The sequence below is a fragment of the Camelus ferus genome, chromosome 23 (genome assembly GCF_009834535.1).
Source record: "Camelus ferus isolate YT-003-E chromosome 23, BCGSAC_Cfer_1.0, whole genome shotgun sequence".
Taxonomy (NCBI): Eukaryota; Metazoa; Chordata; class Mammalia; order Artiodactyla; family Camelidae; genus Camelus; species Camelus ferus.
Genome location: NC_045718.1, coordinates 29,135,078 through 29,159,680, shown reverse-complemented (window position 1 = coordinate 29,159,680; position 24,603 = coordinate 29,135,078). Strand labels below are relative to the sequence as shown.

The 24,603-nt window shown below is 34.3% G+C and overlaps 1 protein-coding gene across 13 annotated transcripts in view; it reads right to left on the bottom strand.

The window, feature by feature from the left end:
- The window catches only part of CDC42BPA (CDC42 binding protein kinase alpha), a 239,835-nt gene that overhangs the window by 169,897 nt on the left and 45,335 nt on the right, over positions 1–24,603 (bottom strand). For all 13 annotated transcript variants that reach the window (XM_032466574.1, XM_032466571.1, XM_032466572.1 and 10 more), the window contains exons 3-4: positions 11,014–11,097; positions 4,367–4,462 (exon numbers count right to left, since the gene is read on the bottom strand). In XM_032466574.1, the coding sequence (XP_032322465.1) occupies positions 4,367–4,462; positions 11,014–11,097 (180 nt within the window). The remainder of the gene's footprint in view (positions 1–4,366; positions 4,463–11,013; positions 11,098–24,603) is intronic.

The following is a 24,603-nucleotide window of genomic DNA, read 5'->3' as shown; positions in this document are numbered from 1 at the left end:
CAACAGGCATTGGCCAACTTTTCCTGTAAAGGACCAGATAGTAAATACTTCAGCCTTGGCAGGCCAAGAGGCAAAATCAAGGATATTATGAAGGTATACATTCAGTAAGAAAGAAAACAAATTTCCACACAATACATTGGAAAAATTCAAAATAAAATAATAATAATTGAATATAATTTTTATAATATAGTTTACTAAAGAGAAAACGTAATCTTTTGTAGGGGGAGGAGAATATATAACAGTTTGCTTAATTGGGGCTCAGAGTTAGTGTTTCCTATCATCAAAAATCTATTGAAAATGTAAATCTGTAAATGCTGATCTATAATGAGATTCTACAAATTCATCTGCGAAGCTGTCTATTCACAAAGATAGGTATTGCCAAATACTGGTATTAGTTCATGAGCATGTAATTTTAACTGAGCATATTCTTCACTTGGAAGACATTTATAGAATGCTATTAAATTCTCCTAATAATTATACTGACCATTAACCACTACTAACTGAAATTCTCAACTGACCAGTTAAATGGATTTTGAACTATAGACATTTCCTTTGCACCTGCATCAAGTCCCCAAAACTGATGCTAGAACTGTAGTTTGAGCTCAAAAGGTCTGTTTGCCGCAAATCTATGTGGAAATGGAGATCTCACTCCTTTTTACTTTTGACAGCATGGGAAATAGATAAAGCAGCTTGACATGATCCATGATTCAAATAATGTCAGTTGTCAAATGACCTCACCATAATATAAATTTTGTATATGTGTTGTTTTGCCTTGTAACTGTATGCTAAATTTGTTTTAAAAACATATCAAGTCTACGAGAAAAGCTAATTTTCAAACCTATTCAGTCCCTCATAGTAATGGGTGGGGTTTTTTGTTCAGGAATATTTCAATCTTGGTCCTTTGTTCAAAATATTGCCAATAAAATGTTACCATTGCAAAACCAGTGAACAGCTATACGATACAGCAAAGATATTTAACTTTGATTTTTGATAAAAATTCACAGAAATGCTTGGCTGTTTCCATAAGACTGAATGAAGGTCAATGTTGACATACTGTTTTAACACATGATAGATTCAAATATTTGCCCCAAACTACCTGCTGATTAAAAAGACAATGAATATTTACAGGCTTTAAGCACCTAATATTTTCATATGATTTGTAAATCTGTCAAATAAGCTTTCTCCTGCTCCATACATATATTTACCATTCTCAACTGTAATACATTTTAGCAAATGTCAATTCAGGTTGTATCAAATCAGTGTTTTCTTAACTTCTTTGAAAATAATATTGACTATAATATTATTATAGTATTATTATATATAATACACACAAACTATTCACAGAGGCTAATTCCTCAGTTACTTCAAACTCAAACATTGATTCCTCAAATAACAATGACTGAGCAGAGTCAGTAACATTTTTCAACTCAAGAGGCAAAGAAAACCACTCGATGTGACAGGAAATGGTTATTTCCCTGGTATTATAATCCACCATTGATGTTGCTCCCAACGTCCTCAATTCTTTGAGCAACTGTTCACACCAGAAGGTTAATGGTCTTAGACAAGTTTATTTTCTGTGGCCACATTTCTTTGGCTGCAGCAATCAAACATGATTTAATGAACTCAGCATTGGTAAATGGCTTTCCTTGCTTGGCTAACAAATGAGCCACTCAGGAACTTATTTCACTTGCAGTCCCATTTTCATTTTTTATTTTCATATTTTATTTTTAAATTCTGTGATAAGATATTGTTTTAACTTTTCTAACTATTCTGACTGCTGCTTTCCTGTGAGTTAGGAATGTTGTGATAAGTGCTCAGTTGGCAGTGTAGACATGTATTGTAGTCTATCAGTACAACTCTAGTATTGTTGTGTAATGAACACCATGCTGTACTTTAATTCATTAACAAAATAATCCACATTCTACTGATCTGTAAAAGCATGATATTTGAAAAGTCTACTTTTTTATTCTTTCCTTATTTTGACATGAGGTATATCACTATTAATAAAAAGTAATAATAGGATGTCATGGTATAGCAATATATATAGTACTTGAAATGCTATCAAGTTTTAACTGTCACTGCCATTTGTAGTCTGTTGAGCAGTAGTGCAAAGCAATGAGAGTAACACATAAAGCAATCTACCCTCTGTCACAGTGTCAGTCTCTGTCACAACTAGTCAACTTTGCCTCAGTAGTGCAAAAGCCATAGGCCATACATAAATCAATGGGCATCGCTGGGTTTCAATAACACTTTATGGACACTGAAATTCAAATTTTATGTAGTATTCATTTGTCACAAAATACTCTTTTGATTTTTTCCCAACTATTTAAAAATGTAAAAACAATTCTTAGCTTGCAGGCTGCACAAAAAAATAGGTGGTGGGCCACATTTGAACTGCAGGTAGCAGTTGGCCAAAATCTGATCTATAAGATAAGAATTCCAAGCTATATACTGCTATATATATACCACCCTCAGAAACACCAGACTTACTAAATGGATCACGTGACAATTCAAACCCAACATATACCAAGGTAAATTAATCATCTTCTGTCTACTCTAAATTTTCTCTTCCTCCTATGTTCCCCAACTCAGTTCAGCTCCCAACCCCTGAATCCCACAAGTCAGACACCAGAAAATTGGCACTCACTCTGACTCCTTTCCTCCACTGACATCCACTCAAACACACAAAGTTCTAATTATTTTACTTCCTAAATAGTACCTGAAACCACCCCCTCTATCACCTTTATTCAAAATCTCATTATCTGTCACCTGAATATTACAAAAGTCTCCTAACTAGTCTCTTTACTTTCGTCCCCTGAAATCCATCCTTCACACTGCTGCTAGGATGTTCTATATAAAATATAAACTGATTAGCACACTGTCCTTAAAACCCTCCTGGAAACTAGAATAAAATTCAAACTCTTCCAGCCTATACTCTGGAAGCCTCATTTTTACACATCTCTCCCCTTCCTTACTAGAATCACATTAGCCCTTCCCTCAGCCCTTTCACAGCCCTAGTCCTTTCCTGCCACAAACCCCTCTAACATCCTAAAACAGCAGTTTTTCAAATTTTTCTCTATGAAAGCCCCCTGAGTAAACCTATGGGGAAGTGGAAGAAGGAAGCTAAGAGATCAGTCAGGGCAGTTCCATTTCTATATGCTTTATTGTCCAGGCTTTCAGATATAATGTCATTTTAAGAAGCACACAGACAAGAGTTCCATGACCAAAAAAATTTGTTTTTGAAAATATGGCTGTAAGTCTAATTTCCTTGACGTAACATATAAGGTGTTATAAGAAGTGACTCTCTCGTCTCTCCTCCCTCATCCCCAAGCCTCTTTTTCTATCCTCCATCAATAGGAATAAAAAAGGTGGTTTCCAATCTCTGTGCTTTCGCTCACCAAGCCCTTGCCACCTCTTCTCCCTTCTTGGTTTAGCTAACTGGTCTTAGAGGAGTCCTTATTGACTTCATACCTTTGAATAAATGTTATTTTTTCTTCATCTGAAATATTCTGAAAATATTATTTACTTGATTGTGGATTCCTTATCTGGCTCCCCTCACAAGAATGTAAAAACAATAAGAAAAGAGTTCCTTTGTCTGTCTTATTCACCACTGAATCTCCAGAATCTAAAGAACAGTGCCTGGTACACAGCACATGCCAGTAAATATTTTATCAAATGAATGAAAATGTCTTGTTAATTTTTATATCCCAGTACACAGTGTGGTGCCTGGCACACAGCAGGAACTCAACACATGTATACTAAAAAATAAACCTAGAAATAAAAACTGGGGTCAGAAAATGAAGAGCCTTGAATAGCAGGCCAAGGAGTTGTATATTCAACTGTGACAGATTTTGTCTTACTTTCCTATTCACTTGTTTATCTCTTCAATCTTTGATTGTCAGTGCTTCTAATATTTTGATTTTCCTCCAAGCTCTTTCCCAACTTTTTTTGTCACGCGGTTCACGATGTTAACATAAAATTAGACATAGCCTAGATTTTAAATGTGGCTCTACCTAAAGTAGCACATGGCAACTTTGAAAAATACATAACATTCTAAATAGTAAGAGAATGCTACAAATAAAATATATTCGAAAAATCATGAAAAAAAATCCTCACCACCTTTTATGAGAATTTAAATCTTTTGGATTTAGAATTGACTTATTAAAAATCATAAAAAATTTTAATGGAAAGGTTTTAAATTACTCAAGGGAAAAAAACATATATCAAATAAACAACTTATATTCTATGAAATTCAGTGGTTTTCTAAATAATATTTGTATTTAAATAATGCTTAAGACAAAATAATGTTAAATTCTGCTAATAAAACATCAATGAGGATATAGAAACATATAAAAATGATTCTTACTAAGTTATTGTCATCTTGGAAAGCATAATGCAAAGTTGTGATCCATTTATTGTCTCCATTCACTAACACATCCCTTTCTTCACGGAAACATGCTGTCTGAAAAGGAAAAAATTTTTTTGAGGACACTTCTTTAAAATTAGGAAATACATTATGTAAACAATTGCTTAAAATATTTATTACATTCTGTTCTGAAAAAGGAAATATATCCAATATTATATGACTTTTCAACAAGTCAAGTTTCAAAGCACCCTCAGAAACTGGACAACTGAAGTAGTACACTTAAAAATATTTTATATTTAAAAATACTGTTAGAGTTCAAAAAATCAGAAAAATACACAGACTCATTTAACAATCATGGTCCAGCCTCCCACCCAAATAATATAAATGTCAATATTTTGTAATATTTACTTCTGATCTTTTTGTTTCAAGAAAATACAAGTTGTAGCCTTCCTGTTCCTAGAGCATTCTCGTTCCTTCCTCCTCTGATAAAATGAATAATCTAGAATTAGTATATATTCTTCCATCATATGCTTATACATGTATGTATCCAAAAACAATAGAATTTTTTTATGTTTTGAAAATTTCCATAATAGTATAATTTTATCTATCCCTTTGCAACTTGATTACTTTTTACTCAGTAATGACTATTTCCCTTTAATTGCTATGGTATTCCATTTATGAATATACCAGAATGTATTTATGTAACAAATCATTAAAACATAGTTTATTCCCAATTTTGTATTATTTCAATGTTGCAATCAATGTATCTGTACAAATGTACAAGAGTTTTTCTAGGGTATACACTTGAAAGTAGAAATGCCAGATATAAGCATTTTCAAGTTTACCAGATACAGCCAACTTTCTTTTCTAAGTGCTATACCAATTACTATCCTCATCCTAGTGTATGAAGTCCCTTTTTCTTCCACATCCTCAACTACACTTGGCATTAAGACTTTTAAGTGTTTGTCATTATGATGGGTGTGAAATAATATCTCATTATTCTTTTAATTAACATATCCCTAATTACAGATGCAAATAAATAATTTACATATGCTTACTGGACATCTGGGCTTTCTCTTTGAATTGTTCACTCCCTTTGCCCATTTCTCTAATGGATTGTCATTTTCTTACTGATTTATGAAAGTTTTAATTTATTCTGAGGATATATTTCCTCTATTATAAAGATATATTCTGGAGAACCTTAGAAATGTGTGGCTAAAAATAAAAAAATAACTATATGATACATTATAATTCTGTATCTTTAAATTTTAAATTAAAAAATCACTATGCCAGAAAATTTAAAAGGAACTGAAAGGTAAAGTAGAAACTAAAAGTCTCCCTGAGTCATGTCCTCATATTTTCATTGTCCACCTGTTGTGTCCAGAGGTTACTTCCAATAACTCAATTGAATATCTTCTCAGAAAATTTCTATGTATATATAAGCATACAAACACACACACATACACATACAAATACACTATATTCATGTGGTATCCCATCTCCCCCATCTTTTCTTTCTTTACACCAACGAGATCACAGTGTTCTGTAAGCTGTTTTTTTTTTCAACTAATGATGTATCTGAGCAGGTTTCCATACCAGTACATAGAGACCTACCTGATTTTTCTTAATGGCTGTACCATATTCCATACATACTAAAAAATCATCATACAGTATTCTACACACAGTACGTGCTTAAACATTTATTTCCCACAAGATAAATTCAATAACTATGACATACAAAACAATTAACATTATCTAATTTACCCTAATTAAGTACCCGAATTTTTTCCATGTATTTCCATAAATTTTATTTGATGCAATAGAATTTCCAAAGCCATTCATTAAATATCATCACCAAAGAAAATATTAAAAACAAGTAAAGCTTAAACCAAATGAATGGGCAGTTTTACCTATCAATTCAATTATTAAAATCTAAAATATTATGCTTTGGTTCATTTTAGGAGGAAAGTAGAATCACTTGACATACTCACCACTAAATGCTGTTTTAGACTTTAACTGACCTGAGGTTATAATTTGCTGCTAACACTTCAGAGAGGTGGTGAAGTCTGTCAGAGCCTAGGAGACTCCTTTCTCCCAGCTTTACCTCACCATGACAGCTATCTGAAATTTTAAAGACCCAGCTAGAATCTAATAAGCATCTGACTGATGACTCCAAACTAAATAGAGTTCCAAAAGACTATCCTGTCAACAGAACGGATTAAACTTCAATAGATTCTAATCTATTCTAAACTGTTTAGTGAAAAACTAAATTAATTTTTAAAAACATAAAATATAAAATAAACTATTTATAATATAAAACTTTAAACATATGTAAGAGAAAGCAGTAAAATAATCCTCTGCCCTCAACGTACCCACCAACCAACTTTAACAATTATTTTATTGTTCAATCTTGTTTTAGCTACACACTCTCACTCACTCACCACCACTCTCCCTCTGTGCATAGGTGTGCACATGTGCACATGTGAATATGTACACAGGACCTTTTGAAGAAAATCTCAGACATCATATGATTGTATCCATACATATTTAGATATTATAAATGATTCCTATTATTACCTCAGACACTGAGTTTAAATGTGAAGCACAGGCCCTTTTTGCTTCAGTATGTCACACTGTCCTCAGCTGGTTGTCACAACTGAGGAGGAGTGGAGGTAATGCTACTGGTATCCAGTGGGAAGAGGCCAGGGATGCTGCTTCACATCCTACAACGCATAGGACAGCCCTACAAGGAATTATCTGGCCCCAAATGCCGTAAGTGCCACTGCTGAGAAACCCTGTTCTAGATCAGTATTAACCAAACCATGATGCATGTAAATACCAAGGATTCAATGAAATTAAATACTTTAATAATGTCTAATTAAACTACCTTTTGAAAACACTTAAATAAGATTTTTTAAAATATTCCCCCTTAAAAAAAAAAAGAGAGAGAATATTTGAGTGTCTAAGAATGCAGTAAGCATGAAGGGAAGGTTACCGGAGACCATGTAGCTTCTTCAGATTCTGTCACTCAGTTTCTATTCACCCAAGCATACTACTTGCCACAGTGATGGTTTTGATTGTTATGCAGTTTTACATTGCTAATATTCAGTTACACATTGTTTAAATTTTATTCTTAATGGGCTATTGGTTAAAGAGAAAGGTCAATGGGAATACCTATGATGAAAGAGAAGTTAATATGGACCATGTAAAAATGATAATAATTCTATAAAACTGTCACATGATTCCCTTCCCTAGGTCCATGGGCATTCATTAGATCAACATTCTCATACAGCACATCAAAACTGCCCAGATACTTGGAAATCATGTTAAAAAGAAAAAACCCACTCATGATATATTTACTTTGGCTTCTCATTTACTAGTAATAAAGACTTATTTTACCCATAAAGTTATCACAGAAAAATTCTTTCAAATAATTGAATCATTCTAATATTTGAGGGGAAAAAAAGCCAAGTTTTCTTCATTTTTAAAAAATAAATAAGTGGAGTTTTAAACTGCAAAATGTAAGAATTCCAAATATTAGCTCTTACACACCAAAGCATCAATTTACTTTTAACTCTCCATATTAACATATATTTGATGGCCAAAGCAAACATGAGATATGTCACAGAAATCATTTGATAATATCCACAATTGGCAAAAGTGTGAGAAAACAGACATGTTTACATACTATGACTGCAAAGACACACTGATTCAACTTTTTAGAAGACAATTTGGCAACAGCTATCAAAATTGAAATGTATACCCGCCCCCCACAACCCAAGAGTTCCACTATTGAGGAGTTTAATCTAGAGAGTGGGTACATTCTAGAGTCAACAGAATGTGAAAATCCTTTGGTGTAAAAATTATCCCTAAAATCACTTCAACCTCAGTACACACAAACTGGAGTACCTCAGGGTAGCCAACAGCAACATCTCTGATTGCCAGCATTTCACAGCCCCTTTTATTTTTATTTTACATTGCTTAGGTGGCGAGACTAGTTCTCAGGCATATTTTCTCTCTTGTTTTGAAATTTCTCTTTGCCAACCACACATAGCTAGATTTGGTGAAATAACTGAATGTATAGATAGTTAGCTTCCACCTTACTAAGAATTCACACTTTGAATAAACTTACAAAAGTACTCCAAGTTATGTGCATAAAGATTTTTACTACAGCATAGTTCAAAATAGCTAAAAATATGGAAATAATCTAAATGCCAATCAATGTTTTTTTAAAAAAATCTACCTGCTAAATAATATATCCATTCAGTATAATTAAACTATTAAAAAGAATGAGATAAATGTATAAATACGGAAATGGAAAACTCCAACACATATTATTGAATGATAAAAAGCAATTTGAAAAATCAGTCTTTTAATATGATTCCAACATAGTAAAATTTTCTATTAAGGATAAATAAGAAATTCTTAATAATGATTTACTTTGAACAAAAAGACTGGATATCAGGGGAAGAAAAAGGAGTTTTCTTTTTTGACGTTCTATTTTCTGTAGTATCTGCATTTTTTTAACGCAGGTGACAAATCAGTAAGTAAACGCAGTTCAAATCTAATGACTTCAATTCATTACTATTGCTACTGCTGCTACTACTACTACTGGCACATACAATTATAAAAATAATAAAAGAGGGCTAACAACAATAGCAAAAATAATAAGACAACAGACATAAACCAGTACTATCACAGTTAAACTGAGATACATTATTACTCCACTTACGGTGTAGAGACTATTACCTTTATTTAATAAATGAGATAACTGAGCCTTGGAGTGGTTTGACTCTTGAGATGGAGAGCATTTCTGTAAACTATATTGTATCTTCCACTAAAATGAGTAAGGACATCTCCTATGTGAGTGAAATCAATAAGACTTGAATAAATTTGAAGAGAAAGTAAAATTTACAGAATAGATTGGGAGAAGTTAACCTAAGGGATTGTTGATGCACTAACAAAGCTTGTAAATGATGAATCTGTACAGAGCCTGCTAGTCCGAGGCCATATCCTTTGGGAGGCAGCCCATATCCAGTGACTGACTTAGGCAGGTGCATAAAGGTCAATCATTTTGGCACAAGGCGGGAAAACTCTGAAGGACCAATTCTCCTCCACAGCACCCCGCTGGATCAACAGAGACTGTTGAGACAGCCTGACTTCTCCCTGACAAATCATGTTTCCCCTCCTTTCCCTTCTATCAATCTCTATTTCAAAAGCACTCCCTAATAAATATACTGCACACTAAACTAATTCTAAGTGTTTACTACTTGGAAAATCCAACCACCAACAGTAAGGCAATTCAGTCTTAGGGAAATACAAAAGTAAATACTTAAGTTATTGAATATAAAGGGCACTGACACATATGTTAGAGAGTGACATAAGAGTTCCCAGATACTTTTTTAAACAGGGCTTTACTACCTCTGTAACTACCTTTAGGAGGTAGAGAGGGGCTGGACTCGGGTGGAGTGTACTCAAAAGAGTACTTTAGCTTTCTCTGCAATGTGCTATTATCTGTTTTACAAAAAATGTATCTATATTTCATGTGTGCAATTTTTTTTCAGTGGACAAATAGAAAAAAAAGACTGAAAGCAAAACTTGCAGAAAATGTTACTGATTAATTCCAAGTAATGGAATACAAGTGACTATTAGTTTCTTCTTTGTGTTTCATTATATTTTTAAAGTTTTCCAAAAGAAATATTGAAGTATTTACTTTCACTACCACCGTATATGCCTATCATCATGGGAACCATTTTATGCTTTTCCCTACGTGTTTGTTGTTTTTCAGGTTGCTAGAAGTACTGGTAGACAAAGGAAGACTCCTAAGGGCTAATTTCTCATTATCCTCTTATGGATCTTACTAAACTCCAGGGCTAATACTCAGCCTACTCAGTAGTGTAACCTGTCTATAAGTCAAATATTAAAATACTTCCACATCACTAAGTTCTGTTTCCCTGAAACCTCTGAATGCCCTACCCCATCCAGCTACTCACTATGACCCAGCACAGCAGAAGACCTCCAGAACCCCTCCCCCAGATTTATGTGTAACGTCAGTTCTGACCATACCATCCCAGCTACCAGACATTTTAAATATCACACCAGTCAATCTTTCCCTCAAATCTAGCACTAACATAAAAATGCTAACACTTCTTGCAACAGCAGAGTTTACTCCTATTCTTAATAACATAAAACAAAACAAAAATTTAACTCCACAATCAGCAATAAACAGACTCCTTAGAGGCCATATTCAAAATTCCTGCTGACTTCTGCTTAGAGCAGAACACAGATAAATATAGAATAATATAAACAAGTTAGATCAAATTGGAAATCAATCACTATAAAAGTTCTTCCTATAAAAGAGACTGGTTTCCACACATTCTTTTAATGTAAGTGTATAAGCCCCACGTTATCAAAGGGTTTCCACTTGATTTTCAGGCAATATTAAATTTCATCATGAATGTAACATTTATCATAACTACGTTATAACTGCGAATTGTTGAATTTGTCTCTTAGGCCTTAAAAAATAATGCCATCATAGTTAAAAGGTTACTAAATGATACTTAAGGTCTATTGGCTCTCTGTATTTTATTTTTCTCCAAAAATATTTCTAAAATGTTATTTAAATATTCCAATAATTAGAATCTTACCTCAGCTCTTTTCAGCATTTCCCATTTATTCAATATTTTCATGGCAAACACCTTATCTGCATTTTTCAGTTTCACTACAGCAACCTAGAAAATGAAACACAACTTTTAAAATATGATAAATAATACTTCTTTCAGTCATCCATTTTCCTTTTTCCTCTCTGTAAAAAAATAAACACCAAAATTATCAATGATTTCCATGCAGTTCAAATTCTAAGATCCTAAATCAAATAATATTGTCAGTTGAAAAAGTTACATTAGTGAACATGTCCCAAACAACTGTGTTTTTGAACATGGTATCAGTTGGTGATTGTATATTATACCCTCCTTTTCGAGTTTTCTGCTCTACAATTTAAACTAAATAGCTACTATCACTAAGAAATTGACCAAAATGTACAATGTGAAATAACTAGAGTTTATTATAACCCAGCACGCCAAATTCCAACATGATGCTACAGGGAGTGCCAGCAGCCAAAACAAGTAAGTTCCATGGGGATCAAACAGTATGAAATAAACTATATCACAACTCCCAACACACACACACACACACACACACACACACACACACCCCTAAAGATCAATTAAGGATAACAGCTCTACAAATTGTAGACTTCACACATTCCTTTCCAACAACAACAAAAAAAAGGAATATATATCTCTTTATTCTGTATTTAGTTATGGATCAAAAAACTGTCAAGTACAAATAAATAAGACCTCATTTCACCCTCAACAACTGATTACATTTCTGTTTTTACTTCTCTGCGTCAGTTTGACTAGCTACTCAAAGGGCTCTTGCAGCCCACTGGAGATGCTATAGAGCAGACAGTGAACTACATAAGCTGTTTCCAGTTATCTATGAAGGGGCAGAGTAGGGGAAAGAGAAATACTACCCAAATATACAGAAGGAGAGAACAAACTATATACAACGTATCTTTAAACAGTTCAAAGGGATATTTCCAAGAATAGAGAATAGATATAAACTCAAGTGCCAAAATTTTAAAAATCTTAACAGCAAATGTACATATCAGGAGTATCTAATAAATTTATATTTGGATCACAATGCAATAAAATTAACATCACCATACAATTAAAATCAAAGTAGAATTCTATAGTATTATCTAAACTAGAATACATTTTGGTAATTGTCGTAAGTGGTTGTACTAATGACTATGATTATAGTTTTTTACCAATTAAAATGGTGGGAAGGAAGAAGAAATATCTCAATTTCAAATATAATCACTTCAGTCTTTACTCATATCTCGTCAAATCCACAGAAATGATGGATCAGTTAAACTGATCTCCCAATGGGTTCATGTTTAAAGAAAAGGGGCTATAAAAGATATAGAAACAACCTAAATGCCCACTGACATATGAGTGGATAAGGAAATGGAATATTATTCAGCCATAAAAAAGAAGGAAATCTTGCTTTTGTGACAACATGGATGAACCGGGAAGACATTATGCTAAGTGAAATAAGCCAGAAACAGAAAGACTGTTAAAATAAGCCTGAAACAGAAACAGAAAAAAAGCCAGAAACAGAAAGATATATGATCTGACTTAAATAGGGACTCTTAAAAAGGCAAACTCATAGGAACAGTGGTTGCCAGGGGCTAGAAGTTAGGGGAAATCAGGAGACTTGGGTCAAATGGTACAAACTTCCAAGTATAAGACGAATAAGTTCTGGGGATCTAATGTACAGTATGGTGACTACAGTTAACAGTATTGCATTATAAATTTGGTATTTGCTAAGAAAGTAGATCTTAAATGTTCTCACCACAAAAAGGGGACAGAGGCAATAATAAAGAGCAAAGAAAAACATTTTTTCACTAAGATCTCTGAAGGCTGAAAACACAAGTTTCACTACTCTGTAGACTTAAATTATATGCTGCACAATTGGGAATACAAATGAACAGATGGATAGGAGCACAAAGCTAGGCGTACCTACATTTAGGAAAGGGAAAAGATAAGGAAGGCTATCACTTAAGCACTCTCTTATTCTGATTTAGAGGAGAATGGTTGAAATATTCCAACACTTAGATTTCCCCTCCTTAGGACATGTGGTGTGAGAAGTACTCCTAGCACTGTATGAGTCACCAATTTTCTATGCACATGAGTGTAAGTATCTGATGATAGCTAGAAGTAGTAGTAGAATCCACCAACACATAGTGAGTGTGTTCTAAATGCCAGGTACTCTTCTAAGGGTTTTCTGCAGGTCCACAATCCCATACCTGCAATTCTAAAAGCCAAAGGGTTTTCAAAATTCACAGGGCAAAGGCTAATCATAGGGTTTTTTTGCTTGTTTTTTAATCTCATTTAGTGTAAAGATAAACATGATTCATTGCAGAAACACCAATGCATTTGCTTATGAGATGCTGCTCCAAACCCCAATAGGAGTGCTATGTAAAACGGAGTAATATGTATTAAATTATCTTCCTAAAATACAAAAAATATTGGAACCAAAACCCCCTCTGGATTATACAGCTGTGCAGCAGAAATACAAACTAGCACTTACTGAACCCTCAAACATTGAGCTAGCAATTATTGTGGCTGTTCAGGGTCATGGTGACAGAATGGACTCTGCAGCTAGGCCTTGGGTTACACACAAGTATAAAGTACTTACAACTTTAAAGTCTGGCACTTCATAAGTCTTCAGTAAGCATTAGCTATGTGTCAGGCATTGCACTAAGCACATTATAGTCCAATCTCTTAATTGTCATTTGCTCCATCAGTAATATGTGGTAGATGTTACACATTCCAATGCCTTTAATATTTTTAACTATGAAATAAGCAGCTTTGTTCTCAACTTCTAACTTTGTAATTTTATACCCATGACACATACATATACATAAAGTTAGAAATAGCCTCAAATGAAAATATATACAAATAAAAACTAAGCTACAATATTTGTGTGTGGTCTCCCATAGTAAAACATTGGAAATAACTTAAATATCCTGAAAGAAGAAACTGACTATATTACAAAAAAAAAGAAAATTATTCTTATTCTTGAAAATACTGTTAAAGAGTATTATTTAATAGGAAAAAGTTCGCAATACGTTGTTTTAAAAAGTTTACTAAAGTTTATACACTATAATTATTTTTCTATATATACTCATAAAATATATACCTATACAATTCTATGCCATAAGTATATTGAGAAAGATAGGCATCAAAATATTGTAAAGTCAGGTACTTATATGGGATATAATTTCTATTCCTCTTTCTACACTTTCTGTGTAGTACATGTGAAATTTGAAGCATTGAGTGGGATAGTGTGGAACACCATACCTCATACTGGTCATGAAATGACCACTAATTATTGAGGTATTATTCTATGGCTGATAAGGGTCAAAATGAGACCCACACTACACATCCAGGTGGTAATTAGGAATGCCACACTTCTGCAGGGTGAAAACACTCTCAAAGCTATCTTATAACAATTCATGAGCTGCGGAAATACTTTTCTGGAATGAGGTGGGATGTGGCGAAATAAAAAAATGTCAGTTCAGAGAACATTCTTAAATTATCAAATTGATGACCTGATGAGACAAGAATATGAAGTTAATACAGTGATAAAATAAAACTGATCTTGCTTTTTTTCCTTTAACATTACAGATCGCTTTCATGTTCATTTCAGTAGAAGAAAACTAAAAAGAAGAAGATGATGAAAAAAAGATTCTCCTAGAATTCTAACTTCAGGTTCTAGATTTTCAAAAATCACACCTGACATATAAGAGGGTAGTAGGTTAAAATGTCCTTTCTTATTTAATTTGATCATAATGAAGAGTATATTTTGTATGGACTGGAAGATTTAAATTTAGTATCAAACAAAAATATAGTTTTTAAAACACCAAACATAGAGATGTCTTCAAAGACTTCATACTAAAAGCATTATGATGTTAGAAAAATCACAAGTACTACAGATAAATCAGTAAATGACTGATTTATGTAAATGAATGAGTTCTTAAACACAATTAAAGAATTATCACTTATACCTACAACATATAACTTAGGAATGATCAAACTAAATAGAGCTTCAATATCCAAGAAGCAGTTGGCATGCAATTCTACAAATCTAGTCTACATTCAATTTATCTAGAATTCACCTTACCTCCTCTGGTCCATCCCATTCCAATCTACCATTATATCCTGCCTGGACTGTCCTACCTAGCCTCTCTACTTCTGCTCTTATCCCCCCAAATCCATTCTCAAAACAGCAACCACAGTGATCCTGTTTAAACCTAGCTCAGATCATGACACTCTGCTCCCAAACTTCAGTTTCTCCAAGTAAAAGTCAAAGTCCTTGCAATAACTTGTAAGTATCCTGGGTCCAGCATATCCTCGTCTTCCAACCTCCCAGATCTCACATTCCTGTCCTCCTAACTAACTCTGCTCCAGACATACTCATCAGCTTGTTCAGTTTCGACTTAGTGCCTTTGCTCTTGTTATTCCCTAGGTCTCAAATGGTCTTTCCTCCTATAGCTACATGGTTTGCTCTCTCACTCCCACACTGAAATGCCATCCTGCCCTTTCACACTTTCTATTCCATTTCATTGTTTCCTTTTCCCCTTAGCTCTTATTATTTAACAAACTATATATTATATTTATGTGTTTGTTTATTGTTTGATTCACTCACTAGAATATCAGCTTTATGAAGGTAAGGATTATTTTTTTCTTATTTGTTCATTAATATGTGCCCCAGTGCTTGGGAATCAATAGGTACTCAAAAAATATTTGCCAAATAAATGACAAATAATTGCTAATCTATGTAGGTGTCAATCAATAGGTACTCAATAAATATGTATTGAATAAATAATGACCGATTTGTAATCTATATGAGTGTATATACACATAAAACTGTAATGCATCCATATGCCAGGTTCAAGCACACTACTACACTGATACTGAAACTCAAATAAAAACAAGGCATTATTATAAAAGAGATACAATTGTGTATTTTAAGGCTTATTTGGTGTGTACCAGATTATTCCAGCTCATGTTGATCTCTTAACAGTGAGGATGGCTTTTAAAGTCTTAAGGGCACAACTCAACCTTTACTATCTTTTGTCTATTGTTGCTGTTCACTATTTATTGCTTCATGTCTTTATCTCCTTTTTATCTCTGCTATATAATGTCTATCATCATTTATTATTAATAGGAATAAAATAATAAAAACAACTCTTATTTATAGAAAGCTTACTCTGTGCCTGGCACTGGGCTAATAAAGCACAATGCTTATACTGCCATATTCAGTTCTTACACCACTCTTACACAGTAGGTTCTACAGTCCTCGCTACCTGATTACAGAACTAGCGTTATTTACTGCTATGAGTACTGAATAGTTCTGTAAGCCCTGAAGAGGTTTTCCCATTCATCTTGCCTATAGTCTTGATTCCTATTGCCATGTTAATGGTGTTCATTGTTAATATGTATGGAAATCACTGTATTTGTTTTTTATAAACTGTTATGTTAGTGATCAGTTTGTATTCAAAATATTTAATTAAAAAATACTGAGTCTCTTTAACAAGCAAACTAAAAACACTACAAAGAGTTTATTAAACTAGCTAGAAGTACCCTCTCTATAGGGATGCAATTTATATTTACAGTAGTGATAGCCAAAATATTTAGAAATCGGTATAGCATGGGCATTGACCATTTAGAACAGACACTGGCTATAAAAATACAGTGTGCCTATGCTGGTATGCCCCTATGAAGACTAGTCCTGCATACACATCAAAGGTGAATCATGCACTATACTTCAAACTTCTTTACTCTCCCTTTGAATCCCAGGAGAGCCAGGGTACAGAGTTTTTAAGGAAGAATGGATGGCTAAAAATAATTCTCCTTTAAGACCCTAGGATTAGGCTATGCAGACACATAAGGGCCTAGTTATGGTAATTAGAGGAAGCAAGCTAATTAAAAGCTTTTGACACCTGAAGCAGGGGTAGCAGGCCAAAGCAGCAAGCTTTCACAACAAGCTCTGAAGCCCAGAAGCCTTGAAGCTGCCGGAGCAAGGCTGGAGCAGGCAGAAGCGGTGAGCCACCAGGAAACTGTGGACAGGCAACACCCAGGGCGTAAGTTAAAGGTTTTCCTGAAAGCAAAAAGGAAAACCCAGCGTTAAGTTAAGCAGTAACTGACAACAATTGAGTCGTAGAGAGAAGGTTCTTAACTCGTAGAGCTGTTGATTTTCAATTATATCTTGCTCCTTTATTGTTTCCCATAATTTACGCATTTCTTGTAGGAGTTATATAAATTATGCTTTTATTTTCAGTTTTATTTTTTTAAAAAAAGCATAATTGATGGAAATGCTGTTCCTATTAGATATTCATGCCAGAGGTGAACCTATCCACTGGGTCTATCTACCTATTTACAAATTCCTGATAAAAGACAAAATACTTTGGAGGAAAAAAATGATCTCTTTAAAAGGGTTGTCTTTGCATTTTGAAATCTATTAGTTGATAAATACTACAGGGTATGTAAGGCCACCAGAGATATTTTAATCAGGAATGAATAAGCAGTAAGAGCTCATACTGCTTTTCTATACAAAATTCACTGTGTCTTAAAATAGAGTAAGTTATCTGCAACCTATTTACTGCTTTTATTTTTCACATACTTCAATTGATACGAAAAGAGCAAGAATTCACCAAGAGAGAAAGAAAGGCAGGAAGGAAGAAAGGAAGAAAAAAACACCTTCTCACACTAAATCTCAAATATTATTTACCATGTGCTCTAAGCTGATCATGCCACACTGGCCAATGACCAGGCAGACTTACTCCCAGTTCACTGATAGCTGGAGTGCTGCCCGCCGCAGCCCACTCCCCAGCCATGCACCTGTTCTTCAATTCTTCCAAGCATTAGGACTATAGAGCAAATATCGCTGTCTTTAAACTATCTGCCTCACTTAATCCTAATGAGCAACTAATGAGTAACTATAAGTAATTCTCCAGTGCCCTGTCCTTTTTTTCAGTCCCTTTTATAGAAGAAAAATATATATATACATTTAAGTATTTTTATTATTGCTTTCTTTTTCCCCATAGTTCAATCACAACAGAGCCCTAAAATCTACTGCAGTCCCACCATTAATCCTCTGTCCTTTACCAGTCTTTTAAAATAACCCCTGACACCCTTCCACCACCATCTATCCCATCTATCCCCCTGACCTATCCAAACCTTACCCTGCAATTAATGACCTGTTAGCCTTCCTCACAGAAAACAGATCCTTCTCATTTTCTCATACCACCTTTAACTGTTGCTCTATTTCTTCTTCTCCTTACTTTTTTTCTTTTTGAGCCCAAGGAAGAAGTGTCCCCATCACTTTCAAGGCTAACAGTATCATTTGAGATCTTGATCCCAGACTCCCCTTTTCTTCCTTTTTGCCCTCGTTCCATTAAAGCTTTGTTTCTGGACTTCAAACCCTCTTTCTTCTGGCTCCTGAGCATCAATTAATAAAATTTTTCAAGACCATCATCCATCCAAAAAAACAAAATATAAAACAAAAACTTTATTGCCATTCTATCTTCCCCTCAAGGAGGTGGTATCACATCCCTTTTCCACAAGGCATCGTTTCTCCACAAAGCACATTTGTAAAGAATAATATATTCTTGCTTTTTGTACTTGCTCATCATTTATTTGCTTCTCAGCCTCTTTCAATTGCCTATTTCAATCTAGTTGCTATTTCACTCTACTGGACTGAAATTACTCTCAAAGATGAAAAACAACCTTTCAAATTCCAAATAAAATATATTGTTTTCAGTTCTCATCAGTTTCAACCTCTCTTAATTGACATTGCTGACAATCAACATACTTCCCTACTTACTCTTTTTTCTGTGACCTATTAAACGTTATTCCCCAGGGATCTGTACTCCATCTTTTTTACATCTCCTCTCCTTCCTGACTTGTATTATCTATTTCATATGCCCCAATTAGTACTTATTTGATGATGACTCCTAAATTCTTATCTCCTAATAGGTAGACCCATATTTCTAGTTGCCCTAGAACGTTCAGCAAATATCTCAAATTTAACAGGTCAAAACTTGCACACCAAACTCAGGTTGCATACCTCTATCATCCATAATTTCTACCTTCAACTAATCACTAACATCCAAAGTGACTCCTTTCCAATCTGTCTGTCCCACCCACGCTTCTTTCCCACTTCCACTGGCCTAGTTCAAGACCTCATTCTTTCATCCAAAATGTATGCTTTGTGACTATAAAGGATTTTTCCCCTATCAGTTCACTGCAGTTCCCTCGAACCTGTAATAGTGTCTAGTATGTAACAGGTGCTCAATACATAACGAATGAATGAAATATTTAGGTTCTATTTTTTTCTGTATTAGAAATAATACTCTCCAAAGCATTTTTGTACATAATGCTTTCACTGCATTTCAGATGATTTTCTAAGTAATTTCTTTCTAAGTAAAAACTTCTAGAAGAGGATCTTGCTGGTTGGTAGGTATGGACAAAGTTACATGACTTCAGAATAGTTTTCTCTATGAAATGTTATCTGTGGCTTTCTACTTTTTACACATTAATTTTATAAATTTTCTATAATAATTATATTCTATTAGAATCAAAAGAGCTTTTTTTTTTTTCTTCTGTTAAGTGCATTTCTTTTTATTCAGGAAACAGTGATCTTGTGCCTGGAATATAGGTTTTTTGTTTGGTGATGGTGAAAGATGAGGATTGAAAGATCGCTTGGGCAGAAGCAGTGAATGACTTAGTGTGCTATGCTAAGGAACTTTATTTCATTGGAATGGAAGTCCTATCAAATGCTAAGAAGCAGAGTAGTGATAGAATCCGAGTGGTAAGGAAGATAATACTGGTAGTGCTGAGGAAGGACTTGGTAGAGAAGGGATCAGTGGCAGGGAGATCCTGGATTTTTCACTCTCTGGCCCCACATCATTAACTTAATTATCAACGTTTTATCCTAAGTATTTCTTGAATTTCTTCCTCTCGTCCCTAGTTAGGTTCTCAGTATTTTTCACCTCAACTACTTCGGTAACCTGCTCATTTCTTTCCCTGCCCCAGAGCCATTCTCCACAGAACTATAAAAGTGATCTAGAAATTACATATAATGGACTTTGATGAAGCCATTAAAAATCAGGTTTATCTTTCAGTAACCAATAATGAAAAAGAACATGAAAACAAATATATATATATGTATATGTATGACTGAACTATTATGCTGTGTACCAGAAACTGACACATTGTAAACTGACTATACTTCAATTCAAAAAGAAAGAAAGAAAGAAATCAGGTTTAAAAGAAATAGTTCAACACAGGGGGAAAAAACTTAAAATATCTGGCAAGGAAAACTGGTTAGATATTAATTTTTATAAAACTATCCCAATTTTATTACCTATGAATAGAAATAAAATTGTAAAGAAATGCCCCCAAATTACAGAAGTAGATCTCAATTCTGTGCACCTTTTCCCCTTGCTGATTAGACTGTGATCCTAATTAAGGGCATGGAACTTGTTTGGACTATAGTACACGATTAATAAGAACTTTTTTCATTAATCAAAATGGAGAAGCATGAAACAAAAAAGAACTTCATATTTGTTTTTAATTTCCAATAAGAAAAATTATTATTTAAAAGCACTGTGCTAAGGACTGGGTACAATGAATAAAGAAATTCAATCCTTGCCTTCAATTACAGTTAATTGGTGAAGACACAGCAATAAGGAATTTAAAAGTTAAAGGTATAAGTGCTAGGAAGAAGTTGTACAAGGTTCTCGCCTTCCTCATTAGAAAGGTGAAAGTATCTTACATCTTCACTCTCATTTTTTTTCTTACTCACTTTCTTTTTAAATTGAAGTACAGTCAGTTCACAATGTTGTATCAGTTTCTGGTGTACAGCATTAATAGTTCAGTCATATATATACATACATACATTCCTTTTTTATTCTTTTTCATTATAGGTTACTACAAGATATTGAATGTAGTTCCCTGTGCTATACCATATAAACTTGTTGTTTATCTATTTTATATATACAGTTAGTATCTGCAAATTTCAAACACCCAATTTAGCCCTTCCCACACATTTTCCCCTCTGGTAAACATGAGTTTGTTTTCTATGTCTGTGAGTCTATTTCTGTTATATAAATAAGTTAATTTGTGTTTTTGTTTTTGTTTTTTTAAGATTCCACATATTAGTGATATCATATGGTATTTTTCTTTCTTTCTGGCTTACCTCACTTAGAATGATGATCTCTAGGTTCATCCATGTTGCTGCAAATGGCATTATTTTATCCTTTTTTTTTATAGCTGAGCAGTATTTCATTGTATAAATATATCACAACTTATTTATCCAGTTCACTACCATTTTTATCAACACATTAATCTAGTGATTTCATTCCCCTATTCAGTTCTTTTACTGATTGCATTCTGCCATCAATTCTTTCATCAATTTCCAAATATTGAATGACTTTAAAGAGGCAATGGTAATAGCAAAACATTAGGTGCGTAGGACCTCTGCATTCTCTGAAAACACAATATTCATTAATACCAGCCTTAAATATAATGCATGAGTCATTTCAAAGTACCTGCAGGAACTGCGTCAAAAGAGGTGAGTGCTTTGGCAAATTCGCTCTGCTCTGCTTCCCTTTTCTGTAAAACTTATCCTGCTGCTTTCCTCTTCCTAGAGTTCAAGCTTGGAGCAAGAAAAGTTCTAACCTCTCTATTAGAGTCAAGAGGAATATGTTGAAAAACAAAGGTGAATAATTCCCCTTTACTTCTGTCCATGATTAATTCAAATGGATTAAGATTCAAGACTTGTCCTCTAGTAATCAGCCTAGAACCCCGTATCTCAACATGACTCTCTGTTCCACTAGCAAATGAGTTTCTGAGGCTGACTGGAAACCTCAATTCAGCTAGCTGGATACACATATCTTGAGTCTATTTTGAGATCCAAAGTGGGGAACAAAGGTTTACATTTGGGGGAAGGTAGCTGGAAGTTTTCAGTTTGACTCCAAGTTCACGTCTTGATCCTTTTTAAGAGGGGATCCTGATAGCTCTGAACCTGATCTGGCTCCAGCATACTGGTTAAAACCCAGAGTACAGGGACTGTAGACATTCATGAAAGATATGTAGAGGCAAGAACAGGGAAGATTTGGGGTTCTCAAAGGATGGAAACACATAAGTAATAAAGAACATTAGTTGTGCAGACCAGCTAAGAAATATTCAATTACTAAAGAATAAGAGCCAGGAACACCGAATTTTTTTGATGTTTTCTTTTTGTCAGTATGTGAAGATGATTTGGGATGGTAAACTAGGGACTCTCATTTACTTTTCTGTCACCCTCAACCTCATGAAATGACAGAAAATGTAAGTTGTTTAAAGGAATAAAACTACAACATTGGAAAATAAGAAGAGTAACATCAACTAATTAGATACTTTAAAGAATTCCTGAAATCTAGGATGAATAAAATGGGGTTAGATTGAGACAAGAATGGAGAAGCCATTGCCCAAAAGACATTAAAGAAGAAAATTAATTAAGAGCAATGACATAGGCAATTAAAGCTCAGAATCAATAAACTCAAAGAATAAAGCTTATAAAGAAACTGTCAGTGTATGTTTCAATTTTTATTATTTTTGGTAGAAAATAAATGAAAAGGAAACTATCAGAAACCACAAAGTACTCCGGTAAGGTAGCTGGTAACAAAAGTAATATTAAATAACTAGTATACATAAATAAATAGCCTTCATATTTTCCAAGAAAAAAGGAAGGAAAAGGCGATATAATGGAAGAAAATATCCCAAAAACATCAACAGAAGAAAAAAAAAACCTAGTAAATGAACAAAAAGTCTATGAAAACTGCCAGTCTTTCTTCTCTAAACTTTCAATCATACTGTAATCCCAAAGAAGACTAGGTATCAATTCCCCTTTAATTAATCTGTAAATTAATATTACCTCAATGAAAATAACACTTTTTTTTAAAGTAAACAAGTTGAGTCTAAAGTTCATACAGAAAAGTACACACTGCTATTTTTGGTGGTATGTAAAATTAGACACTTTGAATGAGCTTCTTGAACACTGTAATTGTGTAAAACTATTAAAAACCACCTTTTAAACCCATTTCAGGGCTGGGATACAAAAAAAATGGTACAACGTCAAACCAAGTGCATCTAAATACTAAAAAACAAGCAAGTATAGCTGGCTTTCACCATGAAGGTTTCTGCCAAACTCTTGAGATTGAATTTTCATGTTGTTAACTGTAAAGCAAGTAGGGACAGGAAATAAACACTGGGCAGCACACAAGGTAGATAATCTAACAGGGAGCCATACATATAAAGATTGTCTCCTAAAATAATAAATGGATTTTAAATGGTCATGGGGTACAAGGTCCATATACCAAAAAAATCTATTGTACCTCTAAACACTAATAAATGGCAAATGTTCCATGTGTGCCAAGTAAGAAATGAGTACTCATCAGCTGTTGAGCAGAGTACTAAGTGTACTATGTCAAGTGAGTAGTCTAATTGTCATTCACATCTTTTATTCCTTACTGACTTTTGTCTACTTGTTCTATCAGCTACGTGAACAGTGTGTTAAGATCTCCTACTATGAACCTGATGTCTATCCTTTCAGTTCTGTCCATTTTTGGTCTCTCTATATAAAAACTGTCAATTAGACAATACAAAGTTATAACGGAAACAGTATAATAAAAATAAATATTTGGTCTTTGTCCCTAGATCCTGGCACACAGCTCTTAAAACTGTTGGAATCTGTGGGGTAATAATATTGTCTTTTCTATGTTAATGAGATGGATGGTGACTTGGGGCCCTCTATAGTTTCAGTATGGGAGGATGGCTGCCAGGAAGACTAAGCCATAATTAGAAGCTTATAACTTTCAGCCCCACCCCAACCTGCAGGGAACGGGAAAAGGACTAGAGATTGAGTTGTTTATGGCCAACAATTTTCATCAATCATGCCTATCTAATGAAACCTCCACAAGAATCCCCTAAATGAAGGGGTTCTGGGAGCTTCCAGGTTGCTGAACACATCAAGATGCTAGAACAGAGAGGGCATGGAAATTCCACACCCCTCCTCCCGACCCTCGCCCTATGCATCTCTTCCACTTGGCTGTTCCTGAGTTGTATCTTTTATAATAAACCAGTAATATCACGTTAACCTCTGGGAGAGGTTAAAGATGGCAGCATAGGAAGGCCCTGAACTCACCTCCTCCCACGGACATAACAAATTTACAGCCACATAAGGAATAGTTTTCCTCTGAAAAGTACCTGAGAACTAGATGAACAGTGCCTTAACAACAAAAGATAAAAGAGACACATCAAGAGGAGTAAGAGAGGCAGAGGCAAGGTGTTACTTGGGACCCCACCCCAAGAGCAGTTACCCATGGTTGAGAGGGATTCCCAAAATACAGAACTTTCCCTCAAGGAGTGAAGGGAATGAGCCCCACATGAGGTACTCCAATCTTTGGATCCAGCACTGAGAAGATGATTCCCCAAACCATCTCATTTAGCAAACAAATGGGGATTAAGTCCAGGAGAACAACAGAACCAAAAGGAAGGGAGAACTTACTCCTAAATGCTTGCATACAGACCCACTCACCCTGAGATCCAGTGCAAAAGCAA